The sequence below is a fragment of the Trachinotus anak genome, unplaced genomic scaffold (genome assembly GCF_046630095.1).
Source record: "Trachinotus anak isolate AG129_WGS33_773 ecotype Australia unplaced genomic scaffold, CSIRO_AGI_Tana_v1 ptg000005l, whole genome shotgun sequence".
Lineage (NCBI taxonomy): Eukaryota > Metazoa > Chordata > Actinopteri > Carangiformes > Carangidae > Trachinotus > Trachinotus anak.
Window position 1 is genome coordinate 18,082,928 of NW_027273856.1, and position 26,378 is coordinate 18,109,305.

The window sequence follows — 26,378 nt, forward strand, 5'->3', positions numbered from 1 at the left end:
AGATGTCAGCAGATGCTGCGTCTGAGCAAACAAGATTTTAGAGGGAGCTCTGTAAATACAAAGGAGAAAACTGATGACAAACACACTATCGCCAGATATGTACTTTTTCTTTTTTTGTCATATTATTTATTGTCTGAACACATAACGGTAACAGGAGAGTGGGAAAAGCCAGACATGACATGCACAAAATATATCAAAACTCTCTCTGGGGGAGACAGACAACTCAACTGCTGCCTCCTTTCTTTCACACAGCGATAGATAGAGGTGGGGGTGGGGGTGGAGGGGTGAGGTGGGGGTGAGAGAAAACATAAAAAGTTTGAAGGTTAAAGGTAAAGCCCCTCCGGTGTGCCCTCCTGCTTCTTGTACAGGACGTTCTCCTTGGATTTCTTGAAGTCTTCGTTGGTGACTTTCATGCGGCGCTCTCGCAAAGCCATGAGGCCGGCCTCTGTGCAGATGGCCTGGAGGACACAGTGAGGGGAGGGGAGAGGAACAAGAATCAGACTCAATTTAGGCTTCAGTGAGTGTTTTTGTGGAAGAAAACAGACACATTGCACTTTGTGGAAATACAGTGAAGATGGCTGTGGAAGCTCATTCTACTACTGTGGAAACAAACAACAGCAACAACAAAGCCTTGCACTGCTTAGTGTTATTTAGTCCATGTTTAACTTTGTTGCTACAGAGTAAACTTGTAACACACACAAAACAGGGAGGGAAACTGATGAAATGTGGATACAAATGATTTGCAGGAATAACAAACACTATTAATTAAACTGACAATGTACAAGAGTATAGAGTGTATTAAACTAACTTTGGCTGTAGGTGGCATTTACTTTGGTTTTATTTCACCACGACAACTCATCACTGTTGCCATTACTACTAAATGACCAGTATTAAAACTGATCACAGATCAGAGCAGCAGATAAACTGAACACAATCTGACAATCAGAAGATCTTTAAGCCTAACCCTTACCCATGAAGTTCTCCCCACTCTCACTGCCTGAGGAGACAAGACAGGACCTGTTGTATGCTAATGTTAAAGAGGCCTGGAGATTCTATTCATTACTATCTTATGATAGTTTTTACTTTTTTACTTCCTCTTTCCTACTGAGTGTTGTGCAATTATAAAAAAGCTGTTTCCCTGCAGGGATCAATAAAGTTTTTATGATTCTGACTCGCCATTTATATTTTATGTTAAACAAAAATCTACACAAACGCTGAAAGCCCACTCAAAGTGTCATTCTCTATTATCCCACATGAGGGCAGCAGAGTTGAGTCAATGAGAGGTGAAGCTCTGAATGTACAGTAAACACTTGGATCTTTTTGAATGGAGGACATCGTACAGTTAAATAAGTTGACAGTAGAATAATTGAGAAAACCAGCCCTGCCACAGTGTGAAGCTGATCACTGTTCAGACCTTTTGAACCCACAGTGAACAGAACCAGGCCAGAGCGAATGAAGAAAACTGGCAGAAAACATTTACAGTTCCAGGAGGCCGTACGATTGGACACGCCTCCCATGCTGCTCAAATTCACCCTTATGTTAAAGACAACATACTCCTACAAATACTACTACATCTGTAAAGCACTAAAGAAAGACTCTCGCTATGGTTGGAAAATGTCAAAATCTATTGTCCTACCAATTATTTACAGGCTCCTTTTTATTCTAAAGAAGAATGTGTCAGGTCAGAAAGTGAGACGGACTTCAAGGTTTAGGAATTTAGCTACTGGGAGGAGCTGGAAAACCATTATGCAGTTGATAATGGACAGTCTGGCTCTTACCTTGATGTCTGCTCCTGATAGGTCGTCCTTAGCCAGGATGAGGTCATCAAGGGTGACATCGTCTGCTACTGTCATGCGGCTGGTGTGGATCTGGAAGATCCTCCTCTTGGTCTTCTCATCCGGCAGAGGAAACTCGATCTTACGGTCGATTCTCCCTGAGGAGACGGAGAGAAGGAAACACAAATGTGACAAACTGTTTTCAAGCTGGTTCTATTAAGACGTTCTCACCATTCTAGCATTATTTCTTATTTTGACATTTTAGTTCTTAACTAAAGCCAGTCAAAACCAGTGTGATTAATAAACGTAGCAGTGCACTTCAAACAATAACATTTTGTTAATTCAAATATTTATCTTTTAAGGATTTAATTAAGGAAGCACCTTTGCCCACGATGTCTCCACCCAGACTTTACTTTTACAATACAGTAAAGTATTTTAATAATAGAACTGACCAGTGATCAACTGATCACTCAATTAATTCAAATAGTTCTGGGGCACAATCAGTGAGAATGAATGAATAAACTGTTTATATGTAATGAGGTAAAAAGGAATAAGTGAAGATTTTCTTATGAACAAAAACATGATGATAACAGAAATGTTGATTACTCTTCTGAGTCTTTTATGTATAATAACAAGGAAGAATTTTGTATTGTTGTGTTAGTAAATTCATTTCTTGTGTACAAATGAGCATCTTTATCATGATCTGTGTCTTAAAGAGCAGCTCACATTCAGAGGCAGAACAAGATAAATATTCAGTTTCACAAGCAGAAAAAACTAATAATAAACATAATTTCTGCTTCCTGTCGTGACTCAGCAAAATCCACCATCTCTCAAATGCCACTCAGTTATACTGTAGGTATACGAGCCGGCAGCCAATCAGGGACAGATACAGACTCCTACTGACCGGGTCTGATGAGGGCCGGGTCCAGAGTTTCTATCCGGTTAGTGGCCATGATGACTTTCACGTCCCCCCTCGAGTCGAAGCCATCCAGCTGGTTGAGCAGCTCCAGCATGGTCCTCTGGATCTCCCTCTCCCCTCCAGAGTTAGAGTCATACCTACACAACACACACACACACACTTAAAAAGCTTAACAATGTACTGGGCTACACCACATTGTCCTACATCTTCAGGGCTCCAAGGACTCCAGCTTGTCCATCATGTGGTCTTGTTATCACCAACTCATTTCACTGAATGTCTGCCATCTCTTCCACGTGAGGTAAAAGCTGGAACAACCTCATTCATTATTTAACTCAGTGAAAATCCAACCAAAGTCATGTACAGGCTCATTCATTTACATCTGCCAATATGTCGTCTAACAAAGAAATCTGATTAATAAACCCGGTGTACTGCGCCGTTCAATAGGTTTACAACATTTTAAAATTCACCAAACAGACACACACCTTCAGTCAGATGAAGAGGAAAACACTGCAACCTGAACTGTTAATGTGCTGTCAACTACTGAATAAAAATACATCCATCACATATTAAGGCACAGTCTGTTTTCACACACACTAATCCAACACCTTGTCATCCACTTCTGACTCCTCAACACCACAGGTGTGACATCACCACCGCTCTGACGCTCTCAGAATCAAACTGCTTTAACCTCCTTGTACCTTTTGGTGCCGATGGCGTCGATCTCATCGATGAAGACGATGGAGGGTGCATGTTCCTCTGCCACCCTGAACAGCTCTCGGACCAGCTTGGGCCCGTCTCCCAGGTACTTCTGGATCAGCTCTGAGCCCACCACACGCAAGAAGGTGGCTGATGTCTGATTGGCTACGGCCTTGGCGAGCAGCGTTTTACCTAGTACATGCAGAAAAAAACAACAACACAGAAACAAGTTCAGTAAACATATTTCGCATGAAAGCACTAACAACACCCTTGGGCTTTGGAGCCTGCACACTGCTGTTTCTTTATTCTCTCTGTCTGAAGCCCATATGAATGTCGTTAATTATGAGCAGGGTAGAATAGAAATAGTCTGATGAGATATGCGAGACGTTTAAATCGAGAGGACATTTTCAGTCAAAGGGTCAAATGGTGACGAGCTGGCGAACAGTAGGTTTATTTTAAAAGGCTTTTGCAGTTCCCATGACATTTTCTTTCATGTACAGTGGTGAGACAGTTCGTGAACCCTTTGAAATTATACGGTTTTCTGCACTAATTGGTCATTAAATGTGATGTGATCTTTATCTGTGCTACAAGTGTAGACAAACATAATGTGCTTAAGCTAATAACACAAATAATTACAATCTTGTGTGTCTTTATTGAACACAGCCATTAAACATTCACAGTGCTGGCGGAAAAAGTAAGTAAACCCTTGGATTTAATAACTGGTCAAACCTCCTTTAGCAGCATTAACCTCTCACAAGCAGCAGATCAGACCTGCACCAGTCTTTCCTACAGAGCTGCTTCAGCTCAGCCATGTTCTCAGGATGTCTGGTGTGAGCGGCTCTTGAGGTCTTCCACAGCGTGTCTGTTGGGTTAACGTCTGAGCTCTGACTGTACTTTTACAGACACTCTGTGGACTGATGAATATCTTACACTCTTTGAGATGACTCGAACCTTTTCAGCTTCATGCAAATCAACAATTCCTGACAGTAAGGCCAGGAGCACAATGGCTGTGTGGCGTGTGTGACGGCTGCAGAAGGTCTTGGTTTTAATTTCAGCGCCCTTGTTAGCGGGTTGGAGCGGACACGCTGCCTGCTTGAGACGGATGCATTGCAAGATCTAGAGATTTGCCGCCTCGCCTATTTTTCAAGTGTGACGCATGGCTCCCAGCAAAAGCGTACAGAGAAACAACCTGTTGATATCATATTGACATCAGACCAGCAACATAACAAAACTGACACCGTCCACTAAAGTCACCAAAGTCATTTTCATATGACAGATACGAAAAATACAAATATATTTTCAACCATTTTAGCAGCTGCATGTGGAGACAGTCGCATTTTAGAGACATTTTCTGTCAAAAATAAATCTGAAATTAATTCATAATGAAAAGAAATCCAACATTCAAGTATCCTGCACACTCTATGTAGACAGACAGAGCTGGCAGTAGCAGCAACACAGCAGACATGCAACTGGTGTGAACACACAGAGCCGCAGCAGTTCAGCGATACAACCTCCACGCACAAGCAACACAGGCAGTGTGTTCCCGGCATAAGTCCTCTGAGATCTCATTTTTGCGAATCATGTTTCACATCAGCAGATGCTTCTAGTGAAAAGCAAACTCTCAATGTTTGTCGAAGCAGCTCTAGCTGACAACTGCAATCTGGTTTCATTGATATCTCCTGACTCCTATTAGCTTTTGTTGATGAAATTAGCCGAGGAGGTAACTTCTTTTTTCCCGGCTACACCCTGAATGTTAGACTGACATTTTCAAAATGGACAAAAACAATACCAAGATTTGTGTGTAATTACAGATTTTGTTGAGGGGAAAAGAACTAAATAGACCCCCTGCAGCAAACTGATATTAAAAGAAGTCTTTCTTCAAATGTTAATGTTCTGTTACTTTTATCCATGGACTTGTTCAGGTCAGCGCTCCAAAAGCTTCAGCTTGTGTTTTATGGTGAATACTGAGGTTTCCTCTGGATCCTTCTTCTGTTGTAGAAACCAGACTCTTTTCACTTTCACTTTCTTGGCTGGCTGCATGTCATTTGCATCCAGAGTCTGCTGATATTTAGTGGGATCTAATCTTCCTTCTGTCTGTGCCATGTTTCTTATCCCACTGGCTGCCACACAACCCCGAAGCGGTATACTTCCACCCTAGTGCTTCACATTGGGCAAGTTGTTCTTGTCATCAGATGCTGTTCCTTTTTTCTCTAAACACACCACTGATGTCTGTGGTCAAAGAGCCCAATTTTTATTTCGTCTGTGCACAGCAGTTTTTTCCAAAACGACTCTTGCTGACTGTTTGTGCATCAACACTGCACAGTGGAACAATGCACGACCACAGCTAAACCTTCCTGCAGCTACTTCACAATCATGGGGGTTTGTTTTGCCTTTCTGTCCAGAGGACGTGCAGCTTTACTCTATTTTCTTTGTCTCCCAGATTTTTTCAGTTTTTTAAGTTCATGAAACAAAAAATAACAGAGCATTGACAGTTTGCTGCAGGGGTTGTATTTACTTCTTCTCACTCCAACAAAATATGTAATTTGCTCAGGGGTAACCAACCATTTGCATACACCTGTATCAGCTCTTTCTTAAGTTTTGTTTATTTCTTATTTGGATTTGAAGGTTTTCAGGAGACCTACAGACAAAATACCACACACTGCTCAGGTGCACCTGAGAGCAATTATAAAAGGGTCACAGACAGCACATTGTTCCATCACATCCCCCAAGCACGTTTACCTTCTTACTACCTAATATCAACACAAATGAGATTTTAAAAAATGGGACTCATTAAGTTCTATATGAAGCAATTAGTACCATCCCTGAAAGAAATTTGTATACACATTTAATACAATATTTGTGTGGATTTATGTGCAATTATTCTGTTAATGATTTTTGATTGAGATATTTCTTTTAACAAATCTCCATCCAGTTTGTCCAAACCACAAGTTAAAATTCTCATGGAAAGACAGTGCAGTAATAAATGGTTATGTAATATAGAGAAGGATGGCAATATCTTATTTTCAGAGAATATATCAGAATATATCTATATGTATAAGAAACAAAAGTAAAGATTATAAACAGAGCAGTGTGCCATCAGCACCAACAAAGCAACACATGTCCAAAGAAAAATCTCAGGACTATTATTGCTCTTCTAGAATAATTTCAGATACACACACACCGTCTCCCCGTATTCTGATAATAGACATGTTATCTGTTGGCACACTGTCATCAGAGATAGTAAATAAACATGTTGCCATTGACACCCACAAAGATTAAAAACTTGTCTCCCCTTTTTCTTCAAGTGGAAGTTCAACTTTATTCCTATTCTATTTGTGGCGTGTAGCCCTTTGTAAAAGAATGTTATAGAGGTAGCACTGAAATTCACAGCCAAGCCCAACTTGGAGTACACCCTAATGCCTGGATTTAACTTGAAAATGCTAATGTGACTGGAAATTTAAAGGTTAGGCTATATTACATATTGCATATGTATAATGGTAGCACCATATTATTTAAAGAACATAATTATCAGTGCATCACATGTGTGAAAATATTATCTATGAATAGCTGATAATTTTCAAATCAATTCTAAAAAGAGGAAAATATGTACTGAATTGTCACTTTTGTTCAGTCCTTATTTAAATGGCTTCAAACCATTACAGTGTCGCCATGTTTCATGCTTTCTGAACAACATGGTGAACGGCAGGGTGGATAATAATGTAAGGTTATCAGCTTCTTAAAACTGTCTTTGTTTTACTCGGTTCTTTAAGACTTTGACAGCCACTGTTGTTAACATGTGTAATGAAAGAACTTACCTGTGCCAGGTGGTCCATACAGAATGACACCTTTGGGAGGCTTAATGCCCATCTCCTCATAGTACTCTGGATGTGTAAGAGGCAGCTCCACCGACTCCTGTAAAAACAACAGTAAACTACACAGTCAGCCTTGGCCTCTAATGATGATGTTAAACTAATACAAGCAAACAATGTTAGATACTTAACCTTACATGGTGATTACTTAGCAAATGTCTCAAGTGATGCAATAGGTTACTACATAAGCTACAAAGATAAACAATGTATTTAACTGTATTGTGTGTTTCAAGCAAACCGAGCATGCATATTGAGAGCAGAGTATTATAATACAGAAGTGACATGAGCAATTTTGCAGAATTCAACTGCAAAAGTGCAGCAGCTGCACAGTGTGCACACACTAGAGTTACCTTGTAGCTGATCTAGCCAGAGTGTCTGAGCACATTTTGGATTTAATGACTTAGTAATAACTAGCTTTGCCATTTCGATTTCATTTCAAAGACCTGCACCTGCAGCATCATAAAGACTTATTTTACTGGCATATGACACGTTTGGGACACCATCGCAGGGCGCACCAGCTTTCATTTTTTAACCACAAATCGCGCTTTCCAAAGATTCCTACTCCCAACTTTAAGTGTTTGTTTTTGGGTTTAGGTCAAGTGCTAAATGGTCTAGCAATTATTTTATAAGTAATTTATCAAATTAAAAATATATATGAAAAAATGCAGTTCAGCACTTCATAAGTCCACCTGTCTTCTTGCTTCTTTTTGTTTGTTATCATATTAAAATGAAGACTATAGGTTAGGAAATTTGCAATACATTTGTCACTGTACAACATCACAAGCTGAAGTGCACGCGTGATACACTGTACCTTGATCTCCTGGATCTGATTGTCCAGTCCTCCAATGTCAGCGTAGGTTTCTTGTGGGGCCTTCTCCACCTTCATCACTGTCACCAAGGGATCAGTGTCATCCATGAGCACCCCAATCACAGCATGAACCTACACAGGATTAACAAACATAGGACATTTAGTAAGATTTTATACATCAATTAAGAAAGGTCGCTGTAATTTTTTAAAATAATCTTTACAGTGTTGGGTGTTGTGGAATACTAGACAGATGGACTATTAAATACTGCAAATAGTTGAATAAAAGAAAAATACCAAATATCAAGAAGCCATACAACTGCAGTTACTTCTGGTTTACTGTCTTGAATAACAAGAGGAAGCCTAACATATGCGCTATGATTGAATGTTACCTTGTGGTTGAGCAGGACAGAGCAGCCTGGCTCCAGCAGATCCTTATCCACGAAAGACAGGATGCTGACGTAGTGCTCTGATCCCACAGAGGTGGACACGATGGCGTGGTTGTCATCGATGATTTCCTCCAGGGTGCCCACAGACATGGGGGTCCCTCTCAGGTCGTCCACCTTTGACCTCTCCTCCTGTAAAAAAAAAAGGCAAGAATTGGATTATTCTCTCTATGTTTAATCCAAATATACAGCAAACAAAAGCACATGAGGTACTAAGACTGTAAAGGCTGACCTCCTGTTTCTCTTCCAGGGGTTTCATCTGCTCCTGATTCCTGATAAACTCCTCCTCCATTAGTAGGTAGTCTTTGATTCGCTCCTGCTTGAGCAGCTTCAGGCGGCACTGAGTGTGAGGGGTGACTGAAAGACAGACAAATTGCTGCATGTGTAAACTTTTACCAAACAGTATCTTCATTTATATCCAAAGAAGAGAAAAAGAAATGGTATGGTCAGTAGTCCTGAGAACTGAATACCCATCATAAATGTACCAACTGCTACAAAAACAGAGACAGATGAACAGATAGATAAATTATTTCTTTAAAACTCCTTGTCATTTCAGTTTCTTACCCAATGGTAGTTTGCTGGCGGCATCTGGTCCCTTGGTCTTCTTCTTTTTTTTACCAACTCTGGTGGGAATTGGAGGCTCATACTTCTTTTTCTTATCCTTCATTTAACACACAGTGGAAAACATCAGATACACATCAACTGCAGTGTTTATCTTCCATAGACATTTACGGTAATAGAAATATTCATTTCCATAGCAACGTTAGCCAACTTCTGCAAATATTTCCTTGACTGTTATCTTCACACAAAGAGCAATACAACATCTTTGCTTACACATAGCACAGTAGCTTTTTGTACTCTTTACATAGAGTGGCCAGTAGTTTAACACAAAACCTGTGTGGTTGGCCTATCCAACAGTGAGAAGAACAATATATATATATATATATATATCATAGAATGCTATTTTACTAAATGTGAGGCAATCACTAGAAGGTGTACCACATTTTGCTGTTCTAGCTGCCACATCAAACTATCCTATATATTAGTTAAATCATCAAAAAATATATCAGCGCTGTATGCAAATGTAAGTATATAATTAATGTTGAAATTTGATGCCCATTATGAACGACTTAATTGAAAAGATCAGTGTTTGGTGATTAAATCGTGCAGATTCAGAGGTCAGCTAGCAGAAGCTGTGTCATTCTCACCTTGTCATCCTTCTTGCCTCCCCCTGGACCGTGGCCTCCACTCTGGCTTTGACCCTAGAAGAGGTTTGGACATTTATTGATAATGCTGAGAAAAAATTGCTATGTGTTTATTTTCACCGTTACAGACAGTGAGTTTATTTCCTAGACGGCCCATCAGCAGAGCTGTTTACAATGAAGTTTGCTTACGTCGCCGTTACCTGCCCGGATAGCAAGGCTCAACGTGTTAGCTTCCACTTAAAGAAAGACGAATTATAACATTGACATTGTCAGCCACGAAGAAACATTACAGACACTGATGCTAAGTGAAAAGGCTGTCTCCAAAGCATGAATGACTTCACTGGTAAAAGCCAGAATAACGACTCTGCTAACCGGGAGAGAAGCTAATACCGCTAGCCTTCGGCTAGTGGGCTGTTACCTACTTTTAATTCTGTTGTTACTTCACAAATAAAACAGAAAAACATGTGAGACTACATGATGGAGTGAATGTTAACGTTTCAAGCACAACGAGTAATGTTATATTAGCGAATAATACGTTTAAAAACAATAAATATACCAGCCGCAGAGAAAATTGCTTGCTCACTTACCATTGTTACTTGTCGCTCTGGTGTGACGTCAGATGGTATGGCGAGCTTGTAGGACAAAAAGCTCAGAGAGAAAAAAAAAAAAAATCTGTCGCTGGAACAGGCCACGGCGAGGCTACTGCTAAAACATTTTTTTGTACAATACTGTATGAGTTTAAATAGTATATTTAAACAATTTATATTAAAGGCCCAATCAGTATATTTTTGATGCAAATATTAGTCACTAAAATGAATTAAGTAGTAGTAATATTTGGACAATACGACATGTTTTTAACATTAAACGTAAGGAGTGAATAGAACAACATCTAAGACATCATGACGGCAGCCATGGTGATTTTATTGGAATATTTCATATACATTAAAATAAAACTTGTTTTAATTGGAATATTCAATCACAACATCTTTAGGCCCCACCAAACCGCAGGGCAATGGATAAACATAAAAAATGCATAATTTGGTGATGTCATACCTTCATACTGGTATTAGCCTGTGGTGCCAGCACACTGTATTTTGTTTTGATCAAAGTTTTCCTTTAAAGTTTATTAAGCAATTTTAATGAACATCACATGTCATGCGATGTCATGGTTAATTGTGCATTTTTGCACAATCTTGCTGATTTTTAATCACATTGTTCATTAGAGCAGGTGATAAAGCAAACTGTTTGCTGAGTTCAAAAGATGAGTTATTGCATGGTATTTCATAACAAAGGGGTTTTCTGAATGACACGAATGTAATGAGACAAGGTAGACTTTGATGCAAGGCTTTGAGGACAGCATCCTTAGTACTTGTAAGGTCTTGATGCGGCTGCTCAACAGTAAAGAAGATGGAATAAAGCTGCAGAAATGATTTTGTCTCAGCATATGTTTGACTAGCACCACATGCAACTTGTGCTTGGCTTGCTTGCTATTTACACCGTCACACTCATGCACATGATAAATCAATGATTATGCACATGACATTGGCAATGCTTTCCTCCCATACTAATTAAATCATTAGGGTAATTTGCTAATTGTGCAGGGCTGCCATTGTTTGTGTAGTTAATCCCCCCGCCACCACCCTCCTGCATCCCATCCCATCCACCCACAAACAAATTGTCATAAGGAAAATAAATCCACTTTCATTTATTTCATTTATTCTCAAAATACCACATGACTGTTCCATTAGAGGAAGTTTCAAATTGCCTCAAAACCAGGAGATATGACAGCAGTAACTCTGGGAGTTGTGTTGATTCGAAAAAGAGCTTTAACAAAGAGTTTTTGTATGTCTGCATCCATCGAAGTCTCACCTCCAATACACATGCATGTATTTGTGCACACATAGACACACAGACATGAACAATCATTTCTTCAAAGCTATTATTATCTGTGTAGGCACAGCTTCCCTTGATATATTCTCTGATTCTCTATTGAGCCATTTTGTGTGTGCCTTTTGGTGTGTGTGTGTGTGTGTGTGTATGTAGCATGCATTCACATGAGCATTGGCAATGCAAGGCAACATCTTTCTAGTTTGTGCATCAGATTATCTGTCTGAGGGTGAGACTGTCTCCATAGCAAAGAGTGGAGGCTGTTAGATCCAAGTTATTTTTGTCTGTTTTATTATTCTGTGTAAGATATTTGATTTCAGGATTCAGGGATTTATTCATGTCCGTGTTAGTTGCTCCTTCTCTACTGACTTCCTGATAATGTAGGTGACATCTCAACATTGGTTTTGATGGGGGCAAAATGTTAAGATGTAAGTTAAATACATTATATTGGTAGGTAGCTCATAAATTGTAATACATTACAACATCTTAACTTGAAAGAGTAGACCAATTAAATACACTAAAGAATTGTGTCAAATGGGCAAATTAAAGCTGCTCCAATTGACTGCTCTCTCAGTCATACTGCCCTTAATTATTGTCGACAGTCCACATATTGTTGTCAATCCTGTTCTCGCTCTGCACATTTATAGTTTACAGTGATAATGGTGGTCATTTTACCATGTTTGAAGGAATGGGTCCCTGTTGTTAGACTGAGTTCTACCTGGTGACCATCTATTTTGCCAGCCAGCTAAAATGACTACAGTTTAGTTAGCTAGCTAACTTAGTTAATGTTAGGTGCAGTTAGTTGTCATGTAATGTCATCTCAACCTGACTTTTTTAAGCAAACAGTGAAAATGAGAATCTTGTATAAGATTTTACTTTGGGGCTAAATACATGATACGGTGGTCACAGACCGAAGCTGCAGCTGAATGAGTGGCTAATGAGTGACTGATTACACTGGGGAACACAATTTTTGTTGAGTTCGGTCTGACAGCTGATTTTAACTCATTTTTGGGTGCGGAATCCAAAACTGATCTCAGATTTTCTCTATCATGTCAAGTTTTTGAACTATAGGATCCCCGTTTTCTTAAAACATATGAAAAATACTGTACTTAACAGATATGTGCTTGTTTTATAAAAATTTACAAATATTGACATACAATGAAATATGAAAGAAACAGGCATGACTGCAATGTTTATTTAACACTATTATGTTTTTACAAAGGATATGGCTACTGTCATTATAATCGTGTGCAGACATGATCTGGAACAAAGGAAATATATACCTATGTAAATAAAACACTAAGATGGAATAGTTACAAGCTTTGAAAACTAAAAAAACAGCATAAAACAAAATAGAACTTACAATGGTATGCCCATGGTTACAAGGTTAAGAGAAAAGCCAGCACAAATCCTCTTAATTCCTACTATGCCAGCTTTCTGTTTGCAGATATTGATGGTACTGACCTATTGGGAGCTGCACACACCTCTCACCGCACTGTCTCATTGTGACTGCACAAACAAGTTGCCACGTAGCTGTTGATGAGTCCAATCGTAATCAGCTGGCAAGTCTTACTACAGCTAATCAGTGGAATTTTGCTTATCTGGAGGGTAAGCTGTGGAGAAAAAACTTGACGTGCTAGAAAAAAACTGACTGCAATTTTGGAATCAGCGTGCCAATTTTAGTTTTAATCAGCATAAAAATCTAACTCAACAGAAACTTTTTTCAAATTGTTCCCCAGTGTAATGTTAGCCTCAGCTGTGAGCATCCAGGATTGGCTTCCACACATTGGAGAAATACTACATAGCGGAAGTGCTTGTGCTAGTGAGTGCTAATGATGTGCTCTTTGGCTTTGGTGGAAACACTGAGTAATGCAGCACTCACACGTCCATGTTGGAGGCTGCTCATTCACTTTGAATGGGGTGATATCATGGGTTGCTTGGATGCATTTTACTTTGCATTGCTTGTGGTAGAAGTTGAGAAAAGTTCAACCTTTCAAGCATCAGCACAGGCGTCAGCCAATGAAATCGTTTTTATGCAAATGTTCCGGCATGAGGCAGGTGCAAGCCAATCAAATTGCATTGCAAATATTCAGAGCGCTCAGTGGGCGCAGGTCAAGCCTGGCATTCTAGTTGAAAATGGAGGAGAGGTTGATTATTGATGTCACATATTGTGCTCTGTTACTACTCTAGGTAGAAAGCTAGTTAGGCGGATACGCTAATGACGGCATCACAAAAACACACTGTTTAATGGAGGTTCTGTAAACGAGCCTTTAAACAATAATATAGCAGCAGGTGTAGTAGAGTAATTCCGTCCTGACCAGAGAATATCCCTCAGCCCCCTCTGTGTTTTAGCCTGGTAGTGCGTGCATGTTAGTGCATGTACGTGTGCATGTGAGTCCCTGCAGTAAAACTGTTGCCCCCTCCCACCTTTATAAACATAGAGGGACCACCCCCACCCACAAGAAGCCACAGTGCAGTTTGCAATTTTCAGGTGAAACCACCTTCAAGAATTTCCTCCACTGAAGAAACCACCTTTTTGTCTCAAAGAAAGAGATAAGACCAGAGCACATGTGGACCAGCCATGGGGACTACTACTACTGCAACCCTGGTTGGCTGGTGGCCCGTCAAAACACCCAGAAAGTTTGTAAAGTTTTTACCGGCTCCGTCACTGTCATTCATGCCTCCGTGCAGATAATACCAGGGCTGAGCTTTTCCCAGTCCAACTGAGGAGAACTGCATACTGGTCTGGCTTTACAGAGATGGAAAGTTGGTTAGTTTTGTGACAAAGCATTTGTTTTGGTCAGAGCTGTAGTTGGTCTAGTGCAACATCTAGTGGCAGTGACGAGCGTCTGCAGAACCTTTAATATGGGAGCTGAACATCAGCCTCCTCATCAACAAAGCTCAGCAGAGGATGTATTTCCTGAGGCAGTTGAAGAAGTTCAACCTGCCAAGGACTATGATGGTGAACTTCTACACCTCCATCATTGAGTCCATCCTCACCTCCTCCATCACCATCTGGTACGCTGCTGCCACGGAGAGGGACAATAACAGACTGCAGCGTATCATCCACTCTGCGGAGAAGGTGATTGGCTGCAATCTTCCGTCCCTCCAGGACCTGTACGCCTCAAGGACTCTGAGGCGTGCAAGGAAGATTGTAGCTGACTCCTCCCACCCTGGACACAAACTCTTTGAGACACTCCCCTCTGGCAGGAGGCTGCGGTCCTTCAGGACCAAAACCTCTCGCCACAAAAATAGCTTCTTCCCATCTGCTATTAGCCTCATCAACAAGGCTAGAGAGCCCCACTGTTGCTGATCCCCCTGATCCTCAATTGCACCAATCACCAGAAAAAATTCCTTGTATGTGAAAACATAAAACTGATTCTGATTCTGATTCTGATATACTTTTATGTGATTTCGATTTTTTGGAAATGCTTAAATATCTGAAAAAAAAAGCAGAGTTTTTTTTGTGTTTATCTCATGCACGCTGTTTCAACATGTGGAGAAATCCAGGGCTGAACAGGTTTGCCTTGCTGGTCACAGTTGCTGAACTATGACTGGACAGGTTGGACAGTGTTTCTTTCTTTTCTTGCAAATACATTCTTTACATGTGTTTAACCAATGCTGTGTGCCACCCAGATCTCTCCTCTTCTCAGTTTATGCAGTTTTCAGTTTGTCATTGCATCTGTACAAAAATATTATTTCTTTACAGTTTTGCTAGGCTGTCATTTTATCAAGGCAACTCCAGAGGTTGTCTCTCAGCTCACGCTCTCTGTAATTCAGACACACTTTAATCAGATATACAAAAGCTCAGCTGGTGACATAAGAGGTGGAACCTGGAGGACTCTCACCCTGTAATTTCAACCTCCTCTCAGATGCATTTACATTGAGCTTGAAGATGACTATACAATCTGCCTAAATCAGGCATAATGTCGTGTCTGCAGGTCGTTCTTGCTCTTGGCTGGTCACAGGTTTCACTCCACAGCGATGTTATTGACAATCTCGTCTGTCTTTTGTCCTTGTGTTTACTGTGCTTGCTGTGAATCCAGGCAATGGGAAAAACATAAACATGACACTGCTGAGCAAAAATCAAATAGAGGCCTAGCTTAACTATTTGTTTCACTTTTTTACATTTACATCAATACCAACCACCTACAGGTCTAGTTGGCACCAGGGTGTGAAAATGTCTCCATGTCTGCCTCCGTGGTTGGATAATGTGCAGCAAAGCCAAAAACAAACAGCAGTCTGACATAATAGGTTTCATCTCAGATTCAGAACACTGCTCATTCAGCTTCGGATAGGTCTGTTTGGTTTGTAAACAGATTCTTCTCTGAGGTTTTGTCTTCTATTTGTCGTGATAATGAATTAATTCAGTGCCAAAGACAGAAGCCATTGAGTAGGATATAATATGGCTGTAAAGCATCTGTCTCAATCATGAATGATGTGAATGAGGGGTGCCATTGATTGCCTGAATCTGAAATAATATATTCTGCATTGAAGGTAAACATTCAGTTACCTGTGAATTAGGCTTCTTTTTCATTTTCCACATGACACTGAGTTTTATGTAATAACTACCATTAGACATGAAACCAAGAAACACCCTTTTTATTAAAGCTATTTTTCTCTCATTAATGTCCTTTACAGAGACAGATACAGTATGGATGTGGGCAGAGTCATAGTGGGTATAGTAAAGTACTGCACATGAGTGGAAGTTGTGGTTAGGTGTGAAGTAGCTGTGTAGTGTGCACGAGGTCTTTAAAGCGTAGATACAAAGGCTCTAGGCAGGCTTTTTTTATCACCATGGCAACTGAATTTCTTGCGGGGGAACATTCCAGCGCTCTGAGCCTGGTCCAGATGTGAGACTCCAGCAAACTATCATGCATCATTCATGTAGTCATGTTCTCGACAGGAAGGTGGGCTGAGATGGTTTGATTGTAAGCTGCAGCAGCCGGGGGTCAGCCTGCTTGTCAATGGAAAGGATGTATTATGTAGTCATGAATTCAGTCTTGTACGCCACGCAACTCTTGTTTCCTCTTCGGGAAGGCAGTCCTCAGTGCTTGTTTGTGCTTACCAGCCTCATCCTCTCAACCCTTTTGTATCCTTTGAAAAAAAAAAAAAAGATAGATTCACACTGTTTCCTCTTATCTGTCCACACTAGTCTCTGCCAGACGATTGTTCATGATGCCAAGGGCGCCCACCCCTCCTGAGAATCCGTTCTGACGTGAACTGGAGCTGGACTGGCGCGGGTGCCCAATGGCCATCTCCGATAGCTGTTTCTGCATAATAGCCAGGTTCACCTGCAGGGAGGGGAAAGAGATAGAGAAATCAACAGATGGGGCAATATTTGCTGTCTGTTTGGAAGTGGTACGTGCAACCTGTGAAGCATTGTGAAATAAGAATTAATGCAGTGCTGACAACAGGCACATCTGATTTCACAGGTGTGATATAGCAGCAGCCGAGGGTGTTGGGGTTTTTCTTCTCCGTTGCTGGGTTGACTTAAGTGAACAAACACAACAAACACTGACAGAAACCAGATATTTACTCTTCCATACACCAGCCTTTCCCTTTCATTTTTCACTCTGCAAAGCAATGTGGAGAATTTACACAATGGATGTGTACATTTGTTCAGTATTGAATCAAATGAGATGGAGGTATTTTATTCTACATACAGTTATATGTGTTCTTAGCCATGCTAAGGCCTTGGCTCTAGGGTTGGCAATGTCAGTCCACCACTTTGGTCCAGAGGGAAATATCTTGACAACTATATATATCTTACCATGAAATATTGTACAGACATTCATAGCCCCCAGAGGATAAGACCAGCCCTGGACATCTGTTTTTGAGTAGAAGATTTTAACAAATATTGCCATGAAACATGGTTCAGTCCTACATTATCCCCTCAGGATGAACTGTAATGACTCTGGTGATCACTTGACTTTTACTTCAGCACCATTGTTAGATCAGAAATGTAATTTTGACCCATACTTTGGTTTAGGATCAAATATTGCCCTCATCAGCCTCAGCTACACTTCAACTTTGATGCAAATTAGCAAATGTTTGCATGTTGGCACACTGAAGTAAGAGAGTGAAGATAGTAAACATTACTGTCACTCGGAACAGATTAGCATGTTGATTTAAGCATTTAGCTCAAAGCACCACTGTGCCTAGATATAGCCTTGCAGAGCTGCTAGAATGGCTGCAGACTCTTCTTGTTATAACTGAAACAAAGGGTATAATCAGAAATCTTTGTGCACACATGCAACTTAATGTAAGACATTTTATTGGGTTCAGTTTACCTTGAGAGAACCACAAAGTATTTTGATTGCATAAAGGTGTCAGATCAGTGTACAAAGTTAATGTTGTTATGCTGAACTAGCTGTTATTTTTCTCAGTAAATGGATGTGTCTGATGGGGCCATGAACTGTTGACTTCATCTTCAGTGTCTGGACCTAGAGTTTATAGACCTGTTTCTATCAATTTCACCACCTTTTGCAGCTAAAGAGGCTGCTGCAAAATAAAAATGTATTCCATTAACACAGACTGAGCTCCAAAGGCTATTATAAATTTCAAGCCACTGAATTCCGCCTACATGTCATGGACATTCAGGTGTCCCTGATTGAAAATGAAAAGGTCAGTGTGTCACCTTGAGCAGCTGCAACATTCGAACTTGTAGAAGTCTGTGAAATGTCTTGTCTACAGCCCTCCCTCTGTCCTCTCTCTCTTATTCTTCTCTCCGAAAGTACAGTATCTACACAGCCAGACTTTTCCTCTGTCTTTTAGAGTGAATGTTCAGACAGACTAGTCTAACATTCAGACTGAACTGCCATTTTGTTTCACTTCATTCATTCATATATTATTATATATTACACAATTCACAGCAATTCACAGGTCTGGAATATCAGACCTCTACAGACAGATGGGGCAATAGCATGATTTGCTGTCACCCAACACACTAGGAAGCATCCATGTCAGGCTGTGATGTTATCAGCCAGCTCTAAGGCAAAATGAAACTTCAGTTGTTCTTTGTTTTGAAAGGAGACTGGATTGTATTTGTTTTTGAGAGTATTGTAGATTTTCATCAGTGTTTTTGTGCATAAGCAGAAGAAAACAAAGCTATAGCACACATTTGGATTTATCTCTCTGGGGGAGGTGGGAGGATTTTAACATTACCTGCACTGGTAAGTGATTTCACTCCATCCAGAGCACGTACAGCATGTGGATCCTGGTTTTTTTTCACAGCTATTACCTACTGTTTTTCAGCAAACCTGCTGGTCCTTCAGTGATTTAAGTCTCACTTGAAGTGATGTCCTTGTAAAATAAAATGGACATCTGAATTTTTCCTACAGAAATAGCAGCTTGATACTTTTTAAATATAAGCTAAGTGTAAAATGTATCTGTTGTGTGAAAATTTTGTAAATGAAAGATGGTTTTGCTAATTTGAATTGGGAACTCATATGATGACAGAAAAAAAACATAAAACCATTAGCAGACCTTGTACAAGCTCACATGTAGAAATTACTACTTCCTCATCTTCAGACTGCAGTGACTCACTATCACCTCTTGAGTGGCCAGACGGGATAGGCCAGGGCTAGGTGGTTAGCAGCTTCATCACACAGTACTCAAGTGAATTTTTAATAGTATTTGGGGTTGTAATGCTTTCATTTATAAGGCTGGCATTTAGTTTAGTACATAGTTATAGTCTGGCTATCTATAAGAAGCAAGTGGACGGGAGAAGGTCAGAGTTGTCTGTGTTGAACTGGGCATTAGGCTTGTTCCTGGAGACAGTACATAGCAGTGTTTAACTGGTTTCGTTGAACTCACAAAAATGATCAATACTGTATGTCTTCCATGTCTGTGTGTCAGTATGTTTGTTAAGTTTCCGTGTTAATGCTTTGATGTCAGTGTTATCACATCCTTGCTACAGCATCACTCCATTTATTCTTCTAATTTTCTCAGTCAAACCCCTCAGGTTCTTCAGACAGAATGATCATCTGGTGTGAAAATCCAGCTTTTTAGAGTTTGGAATAATCCTTGGGTGAGTGAGCGTGTATTTGACATTCAACAGCTCACACTGCTCATTCCTCTTATCTCACTAACAGTAGAGTAGTAGTTATGGAAATGCACGCACAATTGACACCTCAGACAGACAAGTGTCTGTAAGGGCTGTTGAGACATTTTACACATAATATTTATGTAAACCCAGAAAACAGCAGCAAAAAGGAGGCTCTGATCAAAAAATGATTCATTATTATAATCAAAACACCAACCATTGACTTGTTTTGCTTATTATTTCATATTATTTAGACAAATGCTACAAAGAGTTTGTTGTGACTTTTACTAATGATAAGTAAACACATGAATGTTATGGCTCATGAGGAATCTCTGCATTGGCAGTTCCACTGCAGCATTAAAAATTCAATAAGGCTTATAAAGATGGAGATGACTGAGAGCGGGGTGAAGGAGTTAATGAGTGCAGGAAACACGACTTCAGAGAAACAAGGTTACTGACTAAATGTCTGCTACTCACGTGAGCAGTTAAATCAAATTACTCTTGGAATTAACTTAATATTTTGTGTGTGATAACACGTGTGATTAGATTAAACATGTGAAATGTCACCTGAGCTGTCAGCCACAGCCTGCTGCAGCCCTGCAGCTCTCACCTTGTTGGCTGCTAAGAAGTCCCTCATGGAGATCATCTCCCCAGACATCCTGCGCCCTGTGTCAGTCTCGCTCTCGTTGATGGCGTCTGTCTCGATCGAGGGGTCTCTGCGGGTACGCAGGTGACCTGGGGCCACCACGTTCCGTCGGGGGTGTCGGTGCGGGTGGTGACCCCTCCTGGGGAAACAGCAGCGGCAGGGGGCTTCCAGCCTCCTCAGCAGCCAGTTGAGGACCTGCTTGATGACGATGGAGATGACGTTAAAGAGAGAGTAGATGCAACAGACGCCGGTGAGGATGAAGAAGAAGTTGCCCAGTCGGTATGCAGCTGTTGCATGGCCCTCGTAGACGACCCGCTGGCTGCTCACCATATCTCCAAAACCGATGGTGCTGAAGGCCACAAAACAGAAGTAGAGCGAGTCCAGGTAGCCCCAGCCCTCAGCTGCTGAGTACATGAGCGAAGCGCAGCAGGACACCAAGATTGCTGCCGCTCCTAGAATGAGCATCACACAGTAGACCGAAGGCTTCCAGCCAGCCAGACCCTCGCCTTTTCCTCCTCCACCTCCCGCAGCTCCACCTGCTCTGTTTCCCTCAGAGACTTGCCGGCCATTTTGTGGGAGCACAGCCTTGTTGTGGCGTCGTTCGTGACAGGACTTGAGGACAACGGCGATGACAGTGATGACCCGCTCCAGAAAGAGGTTGAAGAAGAGGATGGTGGCTGCGCAGCCAAGGAGGCCGTAGAACATCAGGAAGACTTTCCCTCCAATGGTGGCAGGAGTGGTCATCCCAAACCCTGGGATACACACAAAAATATTATGTAATAAGTAGAAAGCACACATTGAAACAGGTATTATGAAGAGAATCCTAGGTAGAGTAGCTGAGCTTGAATTCGTCAATTATTTGTCCGCAGATGTACAAGAACCTCTGAGTAAAAGGAAAGAATAAAATAATTACTTTACATAAAAGCATTACATTCACTTTAACAAGTGCTTAGTCTTACTCAGTGCCTCGGTTTTTCTTTCACAAACACACTTAGGCACTCTAAGTAAATGAATGGATTATTTGTAGAGGAGATGACGGTGGTCATTGCCTCCAGCTGCTTTCACTCACCTTTAAAACCAAACTCACATCCTCTCTGTCCTTAACAAAGATGGCTAATTACTGATCTCCTCCTCTTCCAAGTGAATATTACACTCACACAACAGCTTCACTCCACAGGGTTGCCATTGGTGATGCACTCTCCCTCCTCCTCCTCCTCTCTCTCTTTCTCTCTTTCTATCTCTCACTCTCTTTAAGAGCTGAGGTGTTTTCAGTCCAAGCACATCACTGCCCTCAGTCCCAATGTGTCAGGTTGTCGAACATTTCACTATATTCCTCTCAGTTATTTGGCAACTAAAAGCCCCAGTTGAGCCCTTTCACTTTCTCCATTTGATCATTTTCGCATATTTTTAAAAGATTCAAACCCATTTAACTGGTTTCACCCTGAGGGGAACCGAGACGCTGTTTGTATGAGACTTCTCCTTTGTCTCTTGAGAACAGACAGATGAACAAAATGGAAGTCAAAGTGAGGGGCCTTCCTATCAACTGCGTCGGTCTCAGTGATGGATCTTTTTCATCCCTCACTTAACACTGAAAGCTCAATGAAGCGCCAACTGTCTGCCTGCTCTGATTTTTCGGTTTATTACATTCATAACATTGTTGAAAATTTGAACGCTTCAGATTCTCACAGCGATTGCAGTTACGTGCATCGTGCGATGGACTGACTGTTTACAGGTATAGCAGCTGTAAATTGTTACAACACGAGAGCTCTTTTCTGTAGAGACACACAGATGAATGTTACCGCGTCTCGTGTCATCAAAAGCATACTCTGCAGCTAGACTAATTGCTACTGTGCCACAGGCGGACTTCTTGTGGAGGATTTGATTGCCTCCACATTCAAATTGGTTCTCAAGGTGCTAATTGAGCTGGAGTTTTCTGGCGATAAAGCCAAATGAGCCCGATTTTATAGATGTGTTTTACTTTCCTACTTGTTTTGTTAAGCCCGGTTAAATGTGATGTTGATGAGTCATTTAACCTGTTTAATAAAATATACAGCCCATAAAAGAAAGGGGAGAAAATGGTGTGCTATTGTGTCAGTATGACATCTGTGTCGGCCTGGCTGTGGGACAAAATCTGTGAACATAGTGGGTGTTAATGGATGGTGCTGGGCTGTGCTACACAGGCCTGACTTTTTCCTCCTAAATGCAGCCTCACTCACTCAAGAGAAACATTTAAACTAGTAAAATGTTTTTTTTTTTTGGAAAGTATGCTTGTTTGCTTTCTTCCTAGGAGTTTGATAAGAATACTGGTACCACTCTGTACGGTAAATATGACCTACAGCTAGCTTAGCTTAGCACAAAAAGCGGAAAACAAGGAAACAGCTGGCTTGGCTCTGTCTGGGGGCAGAAAATCGACCTACCACCATCTTTAAAGCTCACTAATTCACATATCCTGGTGGTCACAAGTCTTCCCATCAGCGTGACGACTTTGTGACTCCTTTGAACACAGCCGTGCTAGCTGTTTCTCCCTGTTTCCAGCATTTAAATTAAACTAAGCTAACTGGCTGCTGGTTGTAGCCTTGAAGGGCTGCGAAGAAGAAGAGCTACCAGTCCCATACATTTTTTTCCTTCTGTTCTGTATTCCTGTTACAATTTTGTTCTGCAAACAATATTACTTAATATAGAAAGAGTGGACTCTCCTGGATAATGTATTGCTTATGTAGGATTACGCCATGACTGCCAGTTTAAATCTTGTTTATGAGAAATCATGTTTTTATGCTCGTTTTTATGCATAGCGGACGTGTCTAAATGCTACAATACCAATGAGCCATGGCCATGGAGAAGAAGTCATTCATTCATTCATTCATTCATTCATCCATCAGCAATACCACTTAAACTTTTAAGGTCTTGACAGGGCTGGAGCCAATCCCAGCTGAGATTGGGCAACGGCAGGGTACCTCCTGGACAGGTCGCCAGTCTGTCACAGGTCTGAACCTGGGTTTGAACTCCTGCAGTGAGAACTACACCACTGTCCTGCCCCAGAAGCCATTTAGAGGTGACCAAATCAGCCTAGTGAACTCAAACGCTTCATCTTTGAATTTGTAAACAAAGCACATCACCGAAATTTACCCAGAATCTAAAAGGAATCTGCATAAACAGCACAGTGTATTTTCCGACAGCTCAATACCATCATATTTAGCTTCCGTCAACTACACATAGGATCATATGTAAGAAAGTAGAAGAATTCAGAATTGTGCTTCAGTGATTGGAGGTTTCTTACCAAAATGTACCCTGGGAGGTGTGGTTAACTTCCTCCCTTAAGTTTTTATGTGCACAGACTTACTGTATGACTTTTTTAATCAACAAACATTTATTATCTTTTGGACTGATGGTTCAACTGCGACAGTTTCATGTGCTCCAACTGTGAGTTACCAGATACCACAAACATGAGTATGGTATCAATCCTCTACTCTACTTTTACAGTAAACCAATCTATGCACAACGTTATTATACATTTTAATCAAGTCATTTAGCCAAATAAAGTTTAATTATTACAATTTTATAATAAACTTTACCTTTATTATTCACACTTAACTCTATTGCATATTTTCTGACCACGCATGCACTTAAGATATTGAAAAGATGCAATACTCTTGTGCTCCTCTATGTATTCATCCAAGCTCTGACACAAGCAGTTCTCTCTGAGTGGATGCAAAATGATGGCGTTTGTGAAGGGCTTTACGCCTAAAACCCAGAGATGAGTGTGTTAGATAAAAAGAAGATGAAAAGGCTAAAGATTGCTTGGCTTGGTGACAGTAAATTAAACATTAGAAAATCTCTCTCTCTCTATTCAGACAGGTGGATTCAGAGTAATAAGCAGAACAGTACAGCATACAGTATCTGTGCAGGAGGTTGCAGCATTGATGATGATATGATTTAATCATCAACTCTAACTTGTAACCGTACAGTCTGTGATTGTGCTGTGTTATGCAGGAGCATTTTGAAACTCTGCATTCATAAACTGAACAACAATGCTTCTTCTCTTGGGAGGCTACTTGATTGAAAGATGTGATGAAGTTTGTGTTTAAAAATCAGGATGCTGCCTTCACTACTTAGTCGGAGGTCTCAGAGGAAAGTGCAGAAGGGCTGCCTGTACGGAGGAAATTCGTCTTGGAGAGTCCTCGGGAATAAATGGATCAATCTTGCAGTGTTCTCTCTTTTTAGGCCACAATAAATCTAATCAATCTAGGTAAAAAGAAAAGGGAAGGAGATTGTATAAAATGTGATCAATTAGGAAACTGTCTTGACAAACCTCTGGTCCTGCATCACCTTCGCCCTGATTTAAATGCTGATGGCCATGCCAGTGATCTAATCAGAGGGCCTGTCAAACTGTCAATCATCATACATTCAAAATCACTCCCAACAAAGATGCTGGAATCCTGAAATACTAATAATCAGGTTCTGAGAAGTGAACACCTGAGTGCGCAAGGTACAAATCAGAGGCATCAACAACAAAAGTTCCATAGGTTTACTGTCTCTCTGCTCTGTCTGTCATACTGACACTGACACCTGTAGCGCTCTCAGATTGAAATGGAGAAGCAGACTGTCAGGGACAAATCTTGCTCTGAAGCAGGGATTACATTTTTTTCTCCCTCTTGTTGTACCCAAAGAAACAGACTGCAGGAGCTGACGCTTCGAAATGAAACATACCCATGGTCAGAGAGGAGACTGTTAAGTGGGCACTAATTGTGGAACTAATTACATTAATTATGGCTTCATTCTGCTCAGCGGTGCTACATGCAGGGCTCTGGTCATGTGTAGGCTGGATCACTGTGTGGACTAATGTCACATGAGAAAAAGTCCATCGCACACAATAAATTTTTTTTTGCCGGTTTTGCTTCATCTGCTTTGTGTGAAAGTTTGAAGGCTAACTTGCTTTTCTAAGACATTTTCAACAGAAAATAATAAATAATAGGGGGAAAATAATTTTGCCATTTTAGCTCATGGAAAGTGAGTAACGCGTGGCCTTGATGTCAGAGTTTGTCACAGTATCTGCAAACTGTGGAAAACACAATTAGTGACACAGTGAGTCAGAGTCGGAGTCAAAGCAGGAAGTGGTAATTACATACAAAAGACAAATCATACACGCAAGTTAATGACCGATTAACCTCAAAGAGGTCAAATCGATTCTGAAAGCTTTCAGAAATTGCATTTTAACAGGGATTTTAAGCGCCTGTCTCTCCATCTCACCAATGGTTGAGACCACAGTTCCCACGAAGTAAAAAGCGCCGGTGAAGTCCCATCGAGGTCTGACCGTGTCCACACGGATACCGGCCACATTCGCCTCCTCGTAGTTCCTGAGGAAGTTGTTCAGGTCCTTTTTACTCAGGTTGTACTTCTGGCTGAACTGCTCGAACCTCTGCGCCCAGCGCTCCTTCGCCTCCCGCTCCTTTGGCTGCTCCAGCGCAGAGAAAACCGCGGCACCACAGAACAGATAGATGACGATGAACAGTGCCAGCAGCAGGAACCTCGCGTTATCCTCGTTGATAGGACCGGAGCCGCAGCAGCAGCCGCTCCTACATGCCATTATGTTGCTGTTGTCACCGCGGTGCCGTTGCAGCGAGGGACCTGTGGCATGGTGGTGTCGAATAAAACGCAGGACGTTAACAGTTTTCTTGTTTTTCTTTCTTTCTTTCTTTTTTTTTTTTTAAACAAAAGAAAAGTCCTGCGCAGTACAAGCAGGCCTAAATGGTCGGTTAGTCTGTAAACGAGTCGCTTAAGCCTGTGGATTTGGCATTTTGCTCATGGGCATCTGCACAATCCAAAGTCCGAAGCGTTCGGCCAAACCGATCCTTTAACGACTCCTCAGTTCACCTCCACCCACTGTACTCTTAGCTGTGGCTTTGCCAAGATGCTCAGAGAGGAGGAGAGATCGGTGCAGCAACCTGTGGACGCAGGGAGTCGAGCTGTTGTGCGCTGGGATCCTGTCTCTCCAAAGAAGTCTCCACCCCGGAGCGCGCGTTTTACGCACCACGGATTGACCAGCATAAAAAGAAAGAATTTACAGCCTCCGTCCTTTCATCCTC

At 41.2% G+C, this 26,378-nt stretch overlaps 2 protein-coding genes across 2 annotated transcripts; both read right to left on the minus strand.

Moving 5' to 3' along the window:
- Positions 1 to 100: 100 nt before the first annotated feature.
- psmc1b (proteasome 26S subunit, ATPase 1b) lies at positions 101 to 10,392 on the minus strand. Its single transcript, XM_071478676.1, has 11 exons — positions 10,303 to 10,392; positions 9,719 to 9,772; positions 9,075 to 9,171; positions 8,743 to 8,867; positions 8,457 to 8,642; positions 8,071 to 8,199; positions 7,206 to 7,302; positions 3,393 to 3,582; positions 2,680 to 2,831; positions 1,779 to 1,933; positions 101 to 458 (listed from the first exon to the last, which is right to left on the minus strand). The coding sequence occupies exons 1-11, from the start codon at positions 10,303 to 10,305 to the stop codon at positions 324 to 326; spliced, it is 1,323 nt and encodes a 440-aa protein (XP_071334777.1). The 5' UTR covers positions 10,306 to 10,392; the 3' UTR covers positions 101 to 323.
- Positions 10,393 to 15,052: 4,660 nt separating this feature from the next.
- On the minus strand, positions 15,053 to 25,991 carry kcnk13b (potassium channel, subfamily K, member 13b). Its single transcript, XM_071478678.1, has 3 exons — positions 25,543 to 25,991; positions 20,260 to 21,047; positions 15,053 to 16,896 (listed from the first exon to the last, which is right to left on the minus strand). The coding sequence occupies exons 1-3, from the start codon at positions 25,877 to 25,879 to the stop codon at positions 16,741 to 16,743; spliced, it is 1,281 nt and encodes a 426-aa protein (XP_071334779.1). The 5' UTR covers positions 25,880 to 25,991; the 3' UTR covers positions 15,053 to 16,740.
- Between the last annotated feature and the right edge of the window lie 387 nt (positions 25,992 to 26,378).